At 48.9% G+C, this 17,313-nt stretch overlaps 1 protein-coding gene and 1 pseudogene across 1 annotated transcript; one reads left to right on the top strand and one right to left on the bottom strand.

The window, feature by feature from the left end:
* Positions 1-1,720: 1,720 nt before the first annotated feature.
* Positions 1,721-6,450, bottom strand: Eif4e1b (eukaryotic translation initiation factor 4E family member 1B). Its single transcript, XM_012950256.1, has 7 exons — positions 6,433-6,450; positions 6,146-6,339; positions 5,074-5,169; positions 4,456-4,519; positions 3,074-3,187; positions 2,798-2,937; positions 1,721-1,835 (listed from the first exon to the last, which is right to left on the bottom strand). Exons 1-7 carry the CDS (start codon positions 6,448-6,450, stop codon positions 1,721-1,723), a joined length of 741 nt encoding a protein of 246 aa, XP_012805710.1.
* Positions 6,449-7,556, top strand: LOC101610646 (annotated as a pseudogene).
* The last annotated feature ends 9,757 nt before the right edge of the window (positions 7,557-17,313 follow it).

The following is a 17,313-nucleotide window of genomic DNA, read 5'->3' as shown; positions in this document are numbered from 1 at the left end:
TGACGCATCCTCCTGGGGCCCCTCCTCCGATTGGTTCAAACCTCCGCCTCAGACTCCGCCCCCCACGCTAAGTCCTCTTTCAGCCGTCTCTGATTGGCTCTGTTTCCTTAAGGCTCCGCCCCTAGATTGACTTCTCTTCCCGGAGCTCCGCCTCCGCCTGGTTCAGTCCCCTTGGAGCCTCGCCCCAGACTCCGCCCCCAGCCCGTCCCAGAGCCCGCTGAAGCCCGCCTCCGAGCTGCCGCAGCGAGCTTCCTGCGGCCTCGAGCCCCGCGCGAGCGCCTGCGGGAGGCGTGTGGGACTCCGGCCTCTCCGGGCTGAGCACCTGCACTGCCCATCCCTAGGGAAGAGGACGACCCGCGTTGACACGTGCAGCCCCTCTAGTTACAGCGGAGTCGAAGCAGATGTGTTTTCATTTAACACAAGTTCCGCTCTACCAAGCTCAGGCCAGATCAGGACCTGGGTCTTGAGCACCGGGGCCGGTTGCTCTCAGTTCCTTCCGTTGTACATGTCCCCCACCTCTGAGCTCAGATCTCCTGGATGGTAGAGGACCCCCAGCCTTGCCCTCCCCCCACCCTCCCCGTTTAGATCTGTTTGTCCTGTCCACCTTAGTCTGCTCTTGAGGCTGGAGAGGCACAGACATGACTGACCTCTCAGCCTGTCCTCAAGGTGAGAGGCTGCGCTGGCTCAGTCCCCACCCTTATACAAATGCCACTTTTCCCTCGAACCTTTCAGTCTTTGGAATGAACACAGGGAGCCCCACTCCAGGATTTGGCCACAGCTGGTCTAGGGAAGGGACAGGATACAGAGTGGGTGCCTAGATCACAGATCTATTGAGTGCCTAATAGGGAAAAAGCAGAAAATGAGGTGAGAGGGAAGACTAAACTTAATAGCTGAGACAGATTTTTATTCAGAGAAAGCTTGAGAAGAGCTCTGGCCAGGCAGGTCAGAAGCAACTTCCCTTTACAGACTAGAGGGATCTTATCAAGGGGGAAGGGGGTTTCAGGTCATTAGAATTCTTTGGTTGCAGGGCTTTTTGCCTTATCTTGGGGTGTGGGTCACTTCAGGGAAATGATAATTAGATAATTAATGATTTGGACCATTTCAGAGAAATGACAGTTCATTTGTAATTGAGATAGGCGGCCCTGGGTCACTTCTGGGAAACAGAGACTTAATTATAAAATGGCAATCAGAGTTTGAAAGTGGAGACATTCTGGTTCTAAGAGTGGAGGCTCAGAGGTTTCAAACATCCATCTGGCAACTCCCACTCTCAGTATCTAGCCTGGAGCCCCTCCCCCAACACAAAAGACTATCTCAGGCCAGCCACCTTGTGTCCTTGGGAGCGGCCCAGAAAAATAGTCTTGGACCACAGGACTCTCCTGTCCTCCCTCATCTTGCCACCACCTCCCAGGTGAGACAAGAAAACTCAGGACTTTGCCCCACGGTCACAAGCAGAGATCAGGCCTCAGCTGGTTCCATCTCAACCTGGGCCCAATTCATGTTAAAGTGAGCTTTGAAGTCCAGGCCCAGTGGTGCACTCTATGATCCCAGGAAGGTGGCTTGAACCCATGAGTGGGACACCTAGAAGAAAGAAGGGAAGGGAGGGGAGGACAGAAAGGCACACGTTTTGGCAGGTAAGAACCAGATTGCCTGTCCCCCGCCCTCCCTGCCCAGGATCAGTAGCGCTGTCCCAGATAGTGTAGAGTGGCGGCCAAGGTTTGCATCACACCACAAACTTGTTCTTGGCTAAGGAGTTACTCTTGGTGGCACTGTCTGCATGGGCCTGGTACCCAATGATGGTCTTCATGGAAAGGCCCAAGCGCTTTTTGTATACACGCCTGAGGACAGAGGGGGAGGAAAACACACATGTAGTCAGCAGGGTTCTGGACATAACCTAGGCTCAGGTCCTTTGCCTGCCAAACTCTCCCCCTAGTTCCGGCTTGTTTTATATGTCTGACCTGAAGAAACCCAGAGTAGGACGCTTCCGTGCAGAGACGTCTGCTGCTAAAAGTAGTTTGAGATCTAGACTCCTGTCTCATTTGTACAGGTGGGTAGGGAAGAAGGGAAAGGCAGTGCGGGGGTTCCAAGAGTTTCCCTTTCAGGCCAAGCTACCTTAAAAGCCCATCTAGGGCTGGAGAGATGGCTTAGCAGTTAAGGCATTTGCCTATGAAGCCACTAAGGACCCAGGTTTGATTCCGTAGTATCCATATAAGCCAGATGCACAAGGTCGTGCATGTGTCTGCAGATCTTGGTGCACCCATTATCTCTTTCTCTGCCTCTCTCTCCCCCAAATAAATAAAGAGGTTTGTTTTTATTTGTTTGTTTGTTTTAAGGGCTGGAGGGATGGCTTAGCAGTTAAGATGCTTTCCTGTGAATGCTGAGGACCTAGGCTCTATTCCCCAGGACCCATGTAAGCCAGATGTACAAGGTGGTGCATGTGTCTGGAATTCATTTTCAGTGGTTAGAGGCCCTGGCGCACCCATTCATATTGTGTGTGTGTGTGTGCCTCTTTCCCACTGTCTCTCTCTCCTCTTTTTTTTTTAAAGTTTTTATTTATTAATTTGATAGAGAAAGAAGGGAGGAGAGAGACAACAGGTGTGCCAAGGCCTCCAGCCACTGCAAACAAACTCCAGATGCATGCACCCCTTGTGCATCTGGCTAGCCTGGGTCCTGGGGAATCGAACCTGGGTCCTTTAGTTTTGCAGGCAAATGCCTTAACTGCTAAGCCATCCCTTCAGCCCTCCCCATCTCTTAAATTAATTAACTATTTTTTTAAAAGCCCCTCCAGAGAAGCTCTCACCCAATATATAGCACTCCAGCCTGGTTCTCTGCCTCGCTTGTCCACAGGGCAATCTTGTCCCCTTTCGTGCGGATGTTGATAACAGCCCCACACACCTCCCTGCTGTGTTCCTCAAAACTCTCGCCAATCAGACACAGCAGCTGGATTCAAAAAAGGGGTTAAGAACTCTAGCTGGGGTGCAGGGCACTCCCCACAGGCCTTGAGACTACTGTCTCCTAGAGGCCCCACATACAGCCCGGGCCTCTTCCCCTCCACATCCCTGGCTTCGCCACTCACTGTCTCCAGCCACAGATGGTCCAGCTCGCTGTGGCGCTGCTGCTTGGCAAGACTGACCAGCCAGCGGCCACCCCGCTTGTTCCTGCTGTCTTCCCACATGGGCTCGATGCCGTCCTGTGAGGTAGGGTAGCAGATCAACCACCTCCCCTTGTTTAAAGGGAACCATACTCCCTTTGCACAAAGGTTCACCTGCTCTGTGCCTAGACCTAAGGCCAGCTTCTGTCTTGCCTGTGCCCCCTCCACATAAACAGATGCCACCACTTGGCCTCCCAGACAGGCCCCTTCCAAGCCCCTCACAGGCCTATGCCTCACTATTCACTGCCTCTTAGGCCTTATCTGTATGCTGGTCAGCTTTTGCTGAGCTAAGTTCCTTGAGAGAAAAAAATTCAAAGGGCAGGGTTTCAGGGAGCCTTTGGGGCCAGGTTGTCAGGCTTGGCTGTCTTCAAACCTTGCTGGGCAGAAGGTAAGTGGGGAAATCTCTAAATGCTGACGGCTACACCTCTAGGATGGAGCTGTACATGAAAAAGTGTGTCCCCTGGCTAATTCTGTTGCCTGTGCTTGTCAATAAGGAACCCAGGCCAGGAAGCTGGGCACCTTTGAGGCTGTCTCCCCACCAGGCTCAAGCAGCCTTCAAGAAAACACTGGGGGGGGGGGGTGGAGGGGTGGCTTAGCGGTTAAGGTGTTTGCCTGCAAAGCTAAAGGACCCAGGTTCAATTCTCCAAGACCCATGTTAGCCAGATGCACAAGGGGGTGCACACGTCTGGTGTTCGTTTGCAGTGGCTGGAGGCCCTGGCGTGCCCATTTTCTCTTGCCCTCTCCCTCTCTCTATGTCAAATAAAATATAAAAAAAAAGAAAAAGAAAATACTCTGTCTGGTAGTGGTGGCACACACCTTTAATCCCAGCATTAGGAAGATAAAAGTAGGAGGATCACTGCATGTTCAAGGCCACCCTGAGACTGCACAGTGAATGCCAGGTCACCCCGTGCTAGAGTGAGACCCTGCCTCAAAAAAACAAAAAGAAAAAACACTTAGCGGGGGCTGGAAAGATGGCTGAATGGTTAAGGTGCTTGAGTGTGAAGTCTAAGGATGCAGGGGTCAACTCCCTTGCACTCAGATAAGCCAGATGCACAAGGTGGTACATGCATCTGGAGTTTTACAATGGCTAGAGACCCTGGAGTGCCCATTCTCTATCTGCCTCTTTCTTTGTCTCTCAAATAAAGAAAAATATTAAAAAACACTCCGGCCTGACATGCTTGATCTAGGCTGCAGTATGATTTGAACAACACCCCAACCTGTCCATGTGCCCACCCCAGTTTTCTGTGATGGAGAAGCCTGGGAAATCCATCCCTGACCCTTTGTGAGGACATGAGAACAGAGTTTACCTTGAATAAGGCATAATCACATCCGGAAGAGAGCTTACTGGCTAGCTGGATATGTCTGTACATCCTGGAAACACACCACATGGAAAGAGTAGGTCCTGGTCCAGCTGGGCACACCCCTCCAATCCCTCACTAGACACACCTGCCCCAGCTTGGTTCCTGACACCCAGAGCCTCTGCTCCTGGGTGCTATTGCCTAGGATCCCTTCTAGAGCCTGCTTGCCCCAACTGCCCAAGCCTCGTGGAGACTTCACCTGGGGCAGAGTGGGGGTGGGCAATCTTGTGGGCCACTTCCCCAGGAGTCCCCCAGCTTTCCTCCCTGGATCACTCACAGGCTGAGGCAGACAGACTCATCCTCACTGTGTCCGAGCCAGGTTCTCAGAGAGGACGGAACCCAGCTAGAGTCACAAAGCCATAGAGGGACAGGGTTCATACCTGCCTCCCCCAGGCCCCAGGCTCTCCCTAAGCCTGAGAAGCCTTCAAGAGGGTGACTGTGGCCCTGGCTGATACCCAGCAACCCCCATCCCTTTGCAAACACTGAAGAGGTCCTTGGGGAAGGCCCATGTTGCTCTTAACCCCAGCTCAGAGCCACAACTCCAGCTCCCTGAGAGCAGACACTCACGCCCAGAAGTCTTCCACAGTGTTAACCTTGGTGACCAGGTGCAAATTGTCCTTCCAGGCCCGGCTCTGGTCACTCTTGAAGAACCACAGAGCCCACCTGGGGAGGGAGGAGAGAGGAAGCTAACCTCCACAGACATCCTCCCCCACGCAACACTTGGGCTAATAAGGTGGTAAAGTAGGAAGTAAGATTTGGGGGCTGGAGAGAAGGCTCAGCCATTAAAAGTACTAGCTTGGACCCAGAACCCATGGAAAGCCAGATGCACAAAGTGGTGCGTGTATATGGAGTTTCTTTGCAGTGGCAAGAGGTCCTAGTGCACCCATTCCCTCTCTCTCCTCACAAATATAAATTTAAAGAAATTTATTTATTTATTTATGAGAGAGAACGGGTGCACCAGAGCCTCTAGACATTGCAAACAAACTCTAGACACATATGCCACCATGTGCATCTGGCTTCTATGGGTTCTGGAGAATTGAACCTGGGTCTTTAGGTTTCACAGGCAAACTCCTTAACTGCTAAGCCATCTCTCCAGCCCAACTAGAAATTTTCTTAACTTTTTAAAAAAAATTATTATTTATTTGGCCGGGTGTGGTGGCACATGCCTTTGATCCTAGCACTTGGGAGGGAGAAGTCGAAGGATTTCCATGAATTCGAAGCCACCCTGAGAATACCAAGTGAATTCCAGGTCAGCCTGGGCCAGAGTGAAACCCTGCCTCAAAAAACAATTTTTTTAAATTTATTTGGGAGACAGAGCAGCAAATAGAAGATGGGTGTGCCAGGGCCTCTGGCCACTGTAAGCAAATTCCGGATGCATGCGCCACCTTGTGCATCTGGCTCCATGGGTACAGGAGAATCAAACTTAGGTCCTCAGGCTTCACAGGCAGGCACCTTAACCGTTAAGCCATCTCTCCAGCCCAAATATATTTTTTGAAAGATTTAGGGTGCAACCCCCCCACCCAAAAGTGCCTGAGCTCAGTCATCCTGATGGGCTGGGGAGGTGGTGTGGAGGAGGGAGCATTAAGGTTTAAACCTTCACACAGCACAAAAGCTGGCCAGGGCAGTTGGCCCTCCCTACCTGTCCTGCAAGGGGTGCAACTCCAGCCTGACCTCCAGTGAGCATTCCCTATGCATTTTCTTCCTGGGAGGCTGCAGGGGCCCAGAAGCACCCCCAGCCTCCTCTCCCGTGGGCATCCCCACCGCTGCCTCCGCTTCCTCGGCTCTCTTTTCCTCCTCTTCCCGGTTTTCTGTTCCACCCTCAGTTTTGTTAACCTGTACCAAGAAAAGGAAGCAGGGTGGGTTGCAAGCCCTGGCTGCCCCCACCCCACAAAAAAACCTACAAAACAGCCAGGCAGGAGAACTCACAAGGCTAGAGGCAGCCATGACAAGTCTGAGACTTCACAGGGACCTAAAGGGCCCACAGCTGCTGGCTTTTAACCCACAAGCACCGAGCTCCACGTGGGCAGGACAGAGAAGGGGAGGAGCCAGTGAGTGGGATGGGGGCTTAATCAAAATGCTTCCGGGTGCATGCAGGCTTAGGGGCAGCTGTGGCAAGGCAAACCCAGCCTCTTGTAGTGGGAACTCAGAGTGGCACTTGCCCTTAGGGAAAGTGGGGCCTGCTGAGGGGGTGCACTGAATTTAAAGCAGACTGACCCCACAGATGGCAGAAGCAGTCACACTACCATAACACCAAGGCCATCTGGTTCCATTGCCCTCCTTCATTTGGCCCCTCAGTGCCACGCAGCTGCAATTATCTGACCTCTGGAAGCACCTGAGATTTTTGTTTGTTTGTTTGGTTTTGAGGCTAAGGCTAAGGTTGTTCTCTGGCCGCCACACATATGCACACTCACATACGCACATCTGCTCACACACATGCACCCAGGCATCAGTTACTTTTTAAAAGAATAAAACAGAGCTTTCATCTTTTGGCTCGGAGAAGGCTAAGGTGCAACTTTTTTCGGTGGTCCCAAATCCGGGATCATCTGAGACAGCAGCTGCCTCCACCATACCACCCAAGTTCGACCCCAACGAGATCAAAGTGGTGTTCCTGAGGTGCACCAGAGGCGAGGTCAGCACTCCATCTGCCCTGGCCAACCCCCCCAAGATTGGTCCCCTGGGTCTGTCTCCAAAAAAGGCTGGTGATGACTTCGCCAAGGCAACCGGTGATTGGAAGAGTCTGAGGATGACAGTGAAGCTGACCGTTCAGAACAGACAGACTCAGATTGAAGTGCTGCCTTCTGCTTCTGCCCTGATCCTCAAAGCTCTCAAGGAGCCAGCAAGAGACAGGAAGAAGCAGAAAAACATTCAATTCAGTGGCAATATTTCATTCAGTGAGATTGTCAACATTATTCTACAGATGTGTCAAGTGTCTTTGGCCACAGAACTTACTGGAACTATCAAAGAGATCCTGGGGACTGCACAGTGTGGGGTGCAATGTGGATAGCAACCCACGTGATATCATAGACGTGTTACCCGTGCTCTGTAAGTAACCCCAATAAACTTGCTGGTTCACCAAAATTAGATTTTGGTGTAATTGTGCTTTGGTCTATTGTCTGTACCCCATCTGGAGTGAATAGACATGTGTTTGCATCACCCTAAGTGAAAAGAGAAAAAAAAAAAAAGCTTCACAGGACATATGGGCACAGTTGTGGGGGAGGGGGAGAAGTGCGACATATTACTTTTTCACTGTTGTGACCAAAATACCAGTCAAGAAGCAATTTAAGGGGAAGGATTTCTTTTTCGGTCGTGGTGGAGGGGTTCTAGTCCATCATGATGGGGAAACCAGGTCAGGAAGGCTGCTTGCTGACATCGTCCATGGATCAGGAAGCAGAGGGGAGAATGCCCTTGTCTTCAGCCCATGGAATGATGACACCTAGATTCAGAGTGGACCCCCACCTAATCTTCTGTGGAAACTTCATGGCCACACTCAAAAGTGTTTCTAGGAATTAGGAGTAAGTCAGCTCCCATATTATAAGTAGGTAGGGCTACAAATCCAAAAAGAATATCATTAATATCAAAGTCAGACAAGAGTCCAAGGACAGAATTCCAGAAAGCCCTGACTCACTATGACTCACTAAGGTGTCCGCTGACCGCCAACCCTCGAGCCCTTTGCCTTTTTTCATCAGGAGCCCCCCACACACACACATAGCCAAACCCAGTCCACCCTGACTTGGTGCCTAATTTACACCCCCCCAGAGTGGAACCCCCCACATACACACTCAGTATCCAATCTAATTCATGGTGACCTGATGCCTATTTTACATCCCTGTGGGGTATGAAAACCCCTGGCCCAGTCACCAAGTAGGTTACCCACTGGGGGCTCCTCAGCTTGGGAACTTCCTGCTCTAGTTTCTAAAATTATTTATTTTTTTGTGAGAGAAAGAGGCAGATAGAATGGGCACGTCAGGGCCTCTAGCCACTGCAAATGAACTCCAGGGTCAAGTGCCCCACCTTGGGCATCTGGCTTATGTGGGTTCTGGGGAATCGAACCACGGTCCTTAGGCTTTGCAGGCAAAGACCTTAATCACTAGGCCAAAAAAACCCAAAAAAACTTTGCTTAACTTGCTTTGTATACACCTGTCAATTCTTTGCAGGTTATAAGACAATGGACTCCAAAGGGCCATTGGCTAGGGGAGTTGTGGTGGTCTGATTCAGGTGTCCCCCATAAACTTACATGGGCTAAATGTTTGATTCCCACCTGATGGCAATTTATGAATTAGAGCCTTGCTGGAGGAAGTGTGTTTTTTTTGGGGGGGGGGGTTTCAGGGAGGCTTATGAGTATCATAGCCAGCTTCCTCTTGCCAGTGTTTGGCACACTCTCCTGCTGCTATTGTCCACCTGATGTTGGCCAGGAGGTGATGTCCACTCTCTGCACGTGCTACCTTTTCCTCTGCCACCATGGAGTTTTCCCTTGAGTCTGTAAGCCAAATTAAACCCTCTCCTTCACAGACTGCTTTGGGTCCGGTCTTTGTGCAAGCAGCGAGATATTAACTACAACAGGCGTTGCAGGGACTGTTGAGTGTCCCCGGCACGCTAACCCCTAAGCTAAGTCCAGCCAGAGCTGAGAGAGAGGCTCCTTCACTCTTAAAACCTGCGACAGTGTGACTCGCTGATGCCGTAGGGGTTTCTTAATCCAATCAGGTTGACAATTACATTTAGCCACCACAGCCAGATTCTCACACCTGTAGGAGCCTGAGGCCCTAGTAAGTGGGTGGCCACCCACTAGAAAGTTAAAATGATGGCTGAAGGAAGGATAGAGGAGGTGCAGAAAAGACGATGAGTTTACAAGGCATTGAAAAGGAAAAGAGAGCTCGCTGTTCCACTTACCAGTTGCACACACACCACCCTAAACTATCATTTAGTATGCTCACAGATCTGCCATTTGGGCAGCACTGGGCAGGTGCACATTTCTGTTCCAAAGCAAGACTGGCTGAGCTGGCTCACAGCTTGGGGCTGGAGGCATCTGTCACTCACAGGGGACATTTGATGCTGGCTGTCAGCCAGAACCTCCCACTCTGCATGGCCTCTCTGGGGCCGCTTGGCCTCCTCACAGTGTGGTGGCTGGGTTCCCCAGCTTCCATCCCTAGAGACAGGAAGGAGAAGCAGCCAGCATTTTAAGATGTGCGCCTGCAACTTGGCCCAGCCCCAGGCAGGCTGTGTTCTCACAAGCTCCATGGGCCCAGATTCAAATCAGGGAATATAGCACACTCCAATGGCAGAGCAGGATACTTGTTCAGAGGTAGCTCCAGGGGAGGCCCAGGCTGGGGGGAGACATTGTGAATTTCCTTTTTTGGTTTTTCAAGCTAGGGTCTCACTGTAGCCCAGGCTGACCTGGAATTCACTATGTAGTCTCAGGGTGGCCTCGAACGCACCACGATCCTCCTACCTCTGCCTCCCAAGTGCTGGGATTAAAGACATGCGCCGCCAAGCCCAGCTTGTGAATTTCCCCTTTTTAAAAAAAAAAATTAATTAATTGATTTGCAAGCAGAGAGAAAGAATGAGAATGGGCACACCAAGGTATCTAGCCACTGCAAATGAACTCCAGATGTATGCACCACTTTGTGCATCTGGCTTTATGTGGATACTGGGGAATTGAACCCTTGGGGCTTTGCAGGCAAGTGCCTTAACCACTGGGCCATCCCTCCAGCCCTATGAATTTCCTTTTTGTGTGTGTGTTTTTTGGGTTTTTTGTTTTTTGTTTTTTTAAGGTAGGGTCTCACTCTAGCTCAGGCTGACCTGGAATTCACTATGTAGTCTCAGGGTGGCCTTGAACTCACAGCAATCCTCCTACTTCTGCCTCCTGAATGCTGGATCAAAGGCGTATGCCACCACACCCAGCTTTTTTAAAATAATTGATTTTTTTATTGACAACTTCCAAAACTGTAGACAATGTGCAATGATAATTCCCTCCCTCCCCCACTTTTCCCTTAGAAACTCCACTCTCCTTCGTATCTCCTCCCCCTCTCAATCAGTCTCTCTATTTTGATGTCATCATCTTTTCATCCTATTATGATGGTCTTGTGTAGGTAGTGTCAGGCACTGTGAGGTCATGGATATCCAGGCCATTTTGTGTCTGGAGGAGCATGTTGTAAGGAGTCCTATCCTTCCTTTGGCTCTTACATTCTTTCTATCACCTCTTCCGCAATGGACCCTGAGCCTTGGAAGGTAAGATAGAGATATTTCAGTGCTGAGCACTCCTCTGTCACTTTTTCTCAGCACCATGGTACCTTCTGAGTCATCCCAAGGTCACTGTCATCTGAAAAAAGAAGCTTCTCTAACCAAAAGTTAGAGTAGCATTAATATAAGAGTATGAACATTAAGAGAACTGCTTACTGGGCAGTTTGGTGAGCATAGTATATACATTTAGCCAGACAGCAGCAGACATTATACCCCTAGGGCTCATGACTACCCCTGTTTTAAGTTTTCAGTATCAGGGGTGTATTCCCTCCCATGGAGCGTCCCTCCTGTCCAATTAGAGGGCAGTTGGTTTCCACCATGACAGACATGCCACTATTGCATCTGTTGGCTCATTTGGCCTGGCTGGCCAAATTTAAGGCTTTCAGTGTCCACTATTGAGTATCTTCACTGGTGATTTCTCTCTCCCATTGAACTGCATGCAGAGTGGCTTTTTCTAGCTTTCTGGTTTTTCAAGGCAGAGTGTTAGTAGCCCAGGCTGACCTGGAATTCACTATGGAGTCTCAGGGTGGCCTCAAACTCACAGCAATCCTCCTACCTCTGCCTCCCAATGGCTAGGATTAAAGGCATGCGCCACCATGCCCCAGCTTGTGGATTTCTTTTGATGAGGAATGGGAGCAGGCAGCAAGATCAGCTGCATTGGAGTCCTGGCCCCCTCCTACATTGGGATAACTCTGCCATCCTTCCAGTATAGAGCAGTCCCCCTGGAGTTTGGGACCGGGGTGACTAAGGAAAGGCCTTAAAAGCCAACTCCTGTTGAGCATGATGGAGCACGCCTTTAATCCCAGCACTTGGAAGGCAAAGGTAGGAGGATCGCCACAAATTTGAGGCCACCCTGAGACTATAGAGTGAATTCCAGGTCAGCCTGGGCTAGAGTGAGACCCTACCTCAAAAAACAAACCAAACAAACAAACAAGAAAAAAACAGATAACAACAACAACAACAAAAAGCCAACTCCTCTTTCTTTCTTTCTTTTTTTTTTTTTTTTGGTTTTTCGAGGTAGGGTCTCACTCTGGCTCAGGCTGACCTGGAATTCACTATGTAGTCTCAGGGTGGCCTTGAACTCACTGTGATCCTCCTACCTCTGCCTGCCAGTGCTGGGATTAAAGGTGTGCGCCACCACACCCGGCCAACTCCTCTTTCTTTGGTCCATTATTGGTTCCCTGTTGGGTAAATAGACTTTTGTGGAATCTCCTCAGAAAAAGCAATGCCAACAGTCAGTATTTATGTTAGATGAATAGAGCAATGAGTTGTGTTAAGTGCTAAGAAGGAAATATCAGAACTTTCTTCGTCTCTCTCTCCTTCTGCTTGCAAATAAATAAAAATACTTTAACATTTTAATATTTTATCTATTTGCAAGCAGGTAGGAAGGGCATGCACAGAGGCCAGAGGGGAAAACACGTGTGCATACACCACACACACACCTACACACTTACTGAAGAGATACAAAAACAATACCCATGCCTTGTGTTCAGGTCTAAGCTTCCCAGCATCTCCTGCTCTCCTCTCCCACATGCCCCTCCCTGGCCCCACTCCGTCAGTCCCTCTCCTGCTGACCCCCCCCCCTTCCACATCCTGCTCCACCTGCCTCCCCTGCCACCACAGCTTCCCCTTCCTCTTCTTCACCCCCATATGCATTTATCACCCCCAACACACCATAGGTTTTACTGATTTGTTTCCTGAGACAGAATCTCTCACTGAACCTGGAGCTCCTGTTTTAGTATTTATTTCCAGGCTAGAGAGATGGCTTAGCAGTTAAGGCACATGCCTATGAAGCCTGAGGACCCCAGTTCAATTCTACAGGTCCTACGTAGGCCACATGCACATGGTGGCACATGCGTCTGGAGTTTGTTTGCAGTGGCTAGAGGCCCATGGTGTGCCTATTCTCTCTCTCTCTCGAGTAAATAAACAAAATCTTTTTTAAGTATTTATTTCCAAGGTGAGGGAGAGAATGAGCATGCCAAGCTTCCAGCCACTGCAAATGAACTCCAGATGCATGTACCACTTTGTGCATCTGGCTTTTACATGGGCACTGGGGGATCAACCCCAAGATGTTAGGCTTTGCAGGCAAGTGCCTTAACTGCTGAGCCATCTGTCCAGTCCCGAACCCAACTTTCTGTGTTGGGGATTAAGCTCAGGTTCCCATGGTTGTACAGCAAGCACTGAGCCATCTACCCAGACCTCTAACCCATCCTTCAGGTTGGAGGATTCTAAGACACAGAAATCATTAGCTTATTTAAGCAGCCGAGGCACTTAGGACCAGGCAAAAGCAAGTCTCTGGGAAGGAGGGGAATGTGCCAAAGAGACCACCATCCTGCAGGGATACCCACATCCACTGCCCCACAGCCGTGAAGGCTCAACTGACACATGGGCACAGCATGGACAGTCAGCCTGCCCTGTTGGCGCTGGGCTGTCCAGAGTTGAGTCACTGCTGCCCACGGTAACTAGAAGGGGCTGCCCCCACCTCTCCCTCCCTCATCAACACAGATCCCCACCTTTCTGGCTTCAGGCTGGCACTGGCCAAGGCCAATTTACTTGCATCATATAAATTGAACTGAATGTAAACTATTTGAACATGTGCTTTTCTTATTTTTTAAAAATATTTATTTGCAAGCAGGGAGAGAGATGGAGAGAAGAGAGAGAGAGAGAATGGGCACATCAGGGCTTCCAGCCGCTGCAAACAAACTGCAGACACATGCATCACTTTGTGCATCTGGCTTTATGTAGGTGTTGCGAAATCAAACCTGGCTCATTAGGCTTCACAGGCAAGTGCCTTTACTGCTGAGCTATCTCTCCAGCCCTTTTATAGTTTTAATAAAGTAATCTTTTCTTTGATATATTAAAAGTACTTCTTAGAATTATAGGCTTGGGGGCTGGAGAAATGGCTTAGTGGTTAAGCACTTGCCTGTGAAGCCTAAAGACCCCGGTTTGAGGCTCGATTCTCCAGGACCCACGTTAGCCAGATGCACAAGGGGGCGCACGTGTCTGGAGTTCGTTTGCGGTGGCTGGAGGCCCTGGCGTGCCCATTCTCTCTCTCTCTATATCTGCCTCCTTCTCTCTCTGTCACTCTCAATTAAATAAATTTAAATGAATAAAATATTTTAAAAAATAATTATAAGCTTGGGCTAGGGATATGGCATATCAGTTAAAGGTGCTCTTTGCAAAAGCCTGCTGGCCTGAGTTTGATTCCCCAGTACTCACATAAAACCAGATGTGCAAAATGGTGCATGCATCTGGAGTTTGTTCACAGTGGCCCTGACATGACCATACTTTTTCTCTGTATCTGCTTCAAATAGATAAAATATACTGGTGGGGGGCTGGAGAGATGGCTTAGTGGTTAAGGCTCTTGCCTGCCAAGCCTAAGGACCCCGTTTGACTCTCCAGATCCCACGTAAGCCAGATACACAAAGATGAAGCAAATACAAGGTCAGACATGCCCACCAGGTGGCGCAAGCATCTGGTGTTCCATTGCAGTGGCTGAGACCCTGGGGTGGCAATTCTCTCTCACTTAAAAATTTTTTTTAATCTTAAATAAATAAAATTATAGGCTACAGGATGAAAGCTACTACTGTTGTTTGACTAAGTGAATATGTTGTGCCCATCAAATTGTCCTCTGAATATTTCTGTTTATGCCCATAGATTAGCCCTGCCCTTATCTTTAGTGAGAGAAGCTTCTTTTTGGAGATGGCAATAACTACTGGGGAGAGTCAATACTCATCAAAGGGCTGAGAAAAATGAGACATGTCTGTCACACCCTCCAAGGCTCAGGAAACATTGCGAAAGAGGGAGTAGATACGTAAGGGACAGAAGACAGAAAGGATGCTGTGGAGTGCTGTCATCGTCTGGACACGGTGTGGCCATTGTGTTCATGACGTCACGGCCATTGCCACCATCTACGCAAGCCTTGTACAGCATTGGGCCCATCAACATTCCATCATGGATGGTGGAGGAGGGGGAGAAAAAGACATCAAAAGCCGGGCATGGTGGCGCACGCCTTTAATCCCAGCACTTGGGAGGCAGAGGTAGGAGGACTGCTGTAAATTCAAGGCCACCCTGAGACTACATAGTGGATTCCAGGTCAGCCTAGACTAGACCCTTCTTCAAAAAAGAAAAGAAAATTGAAAAAGACATCAAAGCACAAGAAGGACTAACTGGAAAGAAGGGATTCAGTGGAAGAGAGTGGGGGACAAAAGGTAACAGGAGGGAATTATGATGAAAATATACTATGTTACCAGGTGTGGTGCCAAAACACCTTAACTCCCAGCACTGGGGAGTCAGAGGTAGGAGGATTGCTGTGAATTTGAGGCCAGCCTGAGACTACATAGTGAAAATACACTATGTACATGTATGAAAATTGTCACTACAATTTTTTAAACATATATAGGCTAAATATTATTGTAACTAATAGATATAACATTAAGATCAACATTATCAAAATCAAATTTTATTTTTTAGTTTATTTTTGAAAGATTCATACATGTATATAATGGATTTTGATCATATTCACCTTCCCTTACCCTCTCACTCCCTCACGCTTCCACTAAATCCCTTCTTCCCAACGACTCCCCTTCCTACTTGTGTGGTTTTTTACTGAATATTATCAGTCAGTAGTTGGCTGAATCTGAGGATGCAGAAGCCCTGAATAGAGAGCATCACCTGTGTGGATGTAAATGTATGGAAGCTGTCTACGGGGCTGGGGAGGTGGCTCAGCAGCTAAAGGTGCTTGATTACAAAGTCTGCTGGCCCAGACTCAATTCCTGGCCACCCATGTAAATATGGACAGGATTTGTTTACTATGGCAAGACACCCTGGCGCACTTGCGTGCATGCACATGCACACACACACAGAAACACACACACACACTCAAATAATTTAAAAAGAGGTATCTGTATAATACAGAGTATGTGATGGGGATGTGTTACATTCTTATACATCAACATAAAATATATTTTTACTTTTTTTTATTTATTAGAGAGAGAGGCAGGAGGAGAGAATGGTGCTCCAGGGCCTTCAGCCACTTCAAAGGAACTCCAGACGCATGCGCCACCTTGTGCATCTGGCTTACATGGGTCCTGGGGAATCGAACCGAGGTCCTTTGGCTTGGCAGGGAAGTGCCTTAATCACTAAGCCACCTCTCCAGCCCAAAATATATATTTGATACATAGAAAATTATGTTCTTACCTATGTCATGAACTATATAAATAGGTGACATAGTTTTCTGGCTATCAAATTTGACTTGTTCGACACCTCAGCATTCTACTTCTCTCTCTACCTCAGCACTCTGCTTTTCTCACTATGTCTACATTGTTGTTTGCCTTTTGTTTGTTTGGGTTTTTGTTTTTGTTTTTGTTTTTTGTTTTTGTTTTTGTTTTTTTTTTTTGAGATAGGGTCTCACTCTGGTCCAAGCTGACCTGGAATTAACTATGTAGTCTCAGGGTGGCCTCAAACTCACGACAATCCTCCTACCTCTACGTCCCAGAACCAGAAAAAAAAAACAAAACAAAACAAAACATGGCTTAGTGGTTAAATGCTTGCCTGTGAAGCCTAAGGACCCTGGTTCAAGGCTAGATTCTCCAAGCCCCAGATGCACAAGGTGGCACATGCATCTGGAGTTCATTTGTAGTGGCTGGAGTCCCTGGCATGCCCATTCTCTATTTATCTGTCTCTTTGTCTGTCGCTCTCAAATAAATAAAAATAAACAACAACCAAAAAAAGCCACAACATTTAAAAAAGAGGTTTTTGTTTGTTTTTCGAGGTAGGGTTTCACTCTAGCCCAGGCTGACCTGGAATCCACGATGTAGTCTCAGGGTGGCCTTGAATTTGTAGCAGTCCTCCTACCTCTGCCTCCTAAGTGCTGGGATTAAAGGTGTGCGCCACCACTCCCGACTCTTTAAAAAGATTTTTATTTAGACATTTGCAAGCAGAGAAGGGAGGAGGAGGGAGAGAATGGACACACCTGGGCTTCTTTCCCCTGCAAACTCCAGAAGCATGAACCACTTTGTACATCTGGCCTTATGTGGATACTTGGAAATCGAACCCAGGCCTTCAGGCTTGGCAAGCCGGAGCCTTCAGCTGCTGAGCCATCTCCCCAGCCCCTAGCACCATATCTTGACAGGGTCTCGTGTTGACACACAGACATCTGGCTCGTGGTCCCTAACCATGGCACTCATGCCACTGGGTGGATGTGCCATAATGAAATAGCCAACCCCCTACAGAGGACAATTGGATGGCCAGCATGTTCTTCAGTCAACCAGGCTGTTGTGTGGCACACCCAGCACAAGCGTCTGTGTGCACACACGTGAGGGGTCATCCGCAGGATGGGTTCCTGGAAGGGGAACTGGAAAGTCCAAAAGCAGAGCGCTCTATGCTTTGGTAAACGTTGCCAAAGTGCCTGCCAACAACACTCTGCCAATGGACAGCCCTACCGGAGGTCTGTGAATGTTCTTTGTACAGGCTCAGCTGTCTGGCTGCTGGCTCCCCCTCACCTAGTCACCTGTCACTGACATTTCTTTCTTTTTTTTTTTTTATTAAAAAAACTTTTTTTTTAAGTGG

This window comes from Jaculus jaculus, chromosome 6 (assembly GCF_020740685.1).
Source record: "Jaculus jaculus isolate mJacJac1 chromosome 6, mJacJac1.mat.Y.cur, whole genome shotgun sequence".
In the NCBI taxonomy this organism is placed as follows: Eukaryota; Metazoa; Chordata; class Mammalia; order Rodentia; family Dipodidae; genus Jaculus; species Jaculus jaculus.
The sequence above is the reverse complement of the archived record's forward strand: the minus strand, read 5'-3'. Positions and strand labels throughout refer to the sequence as shown.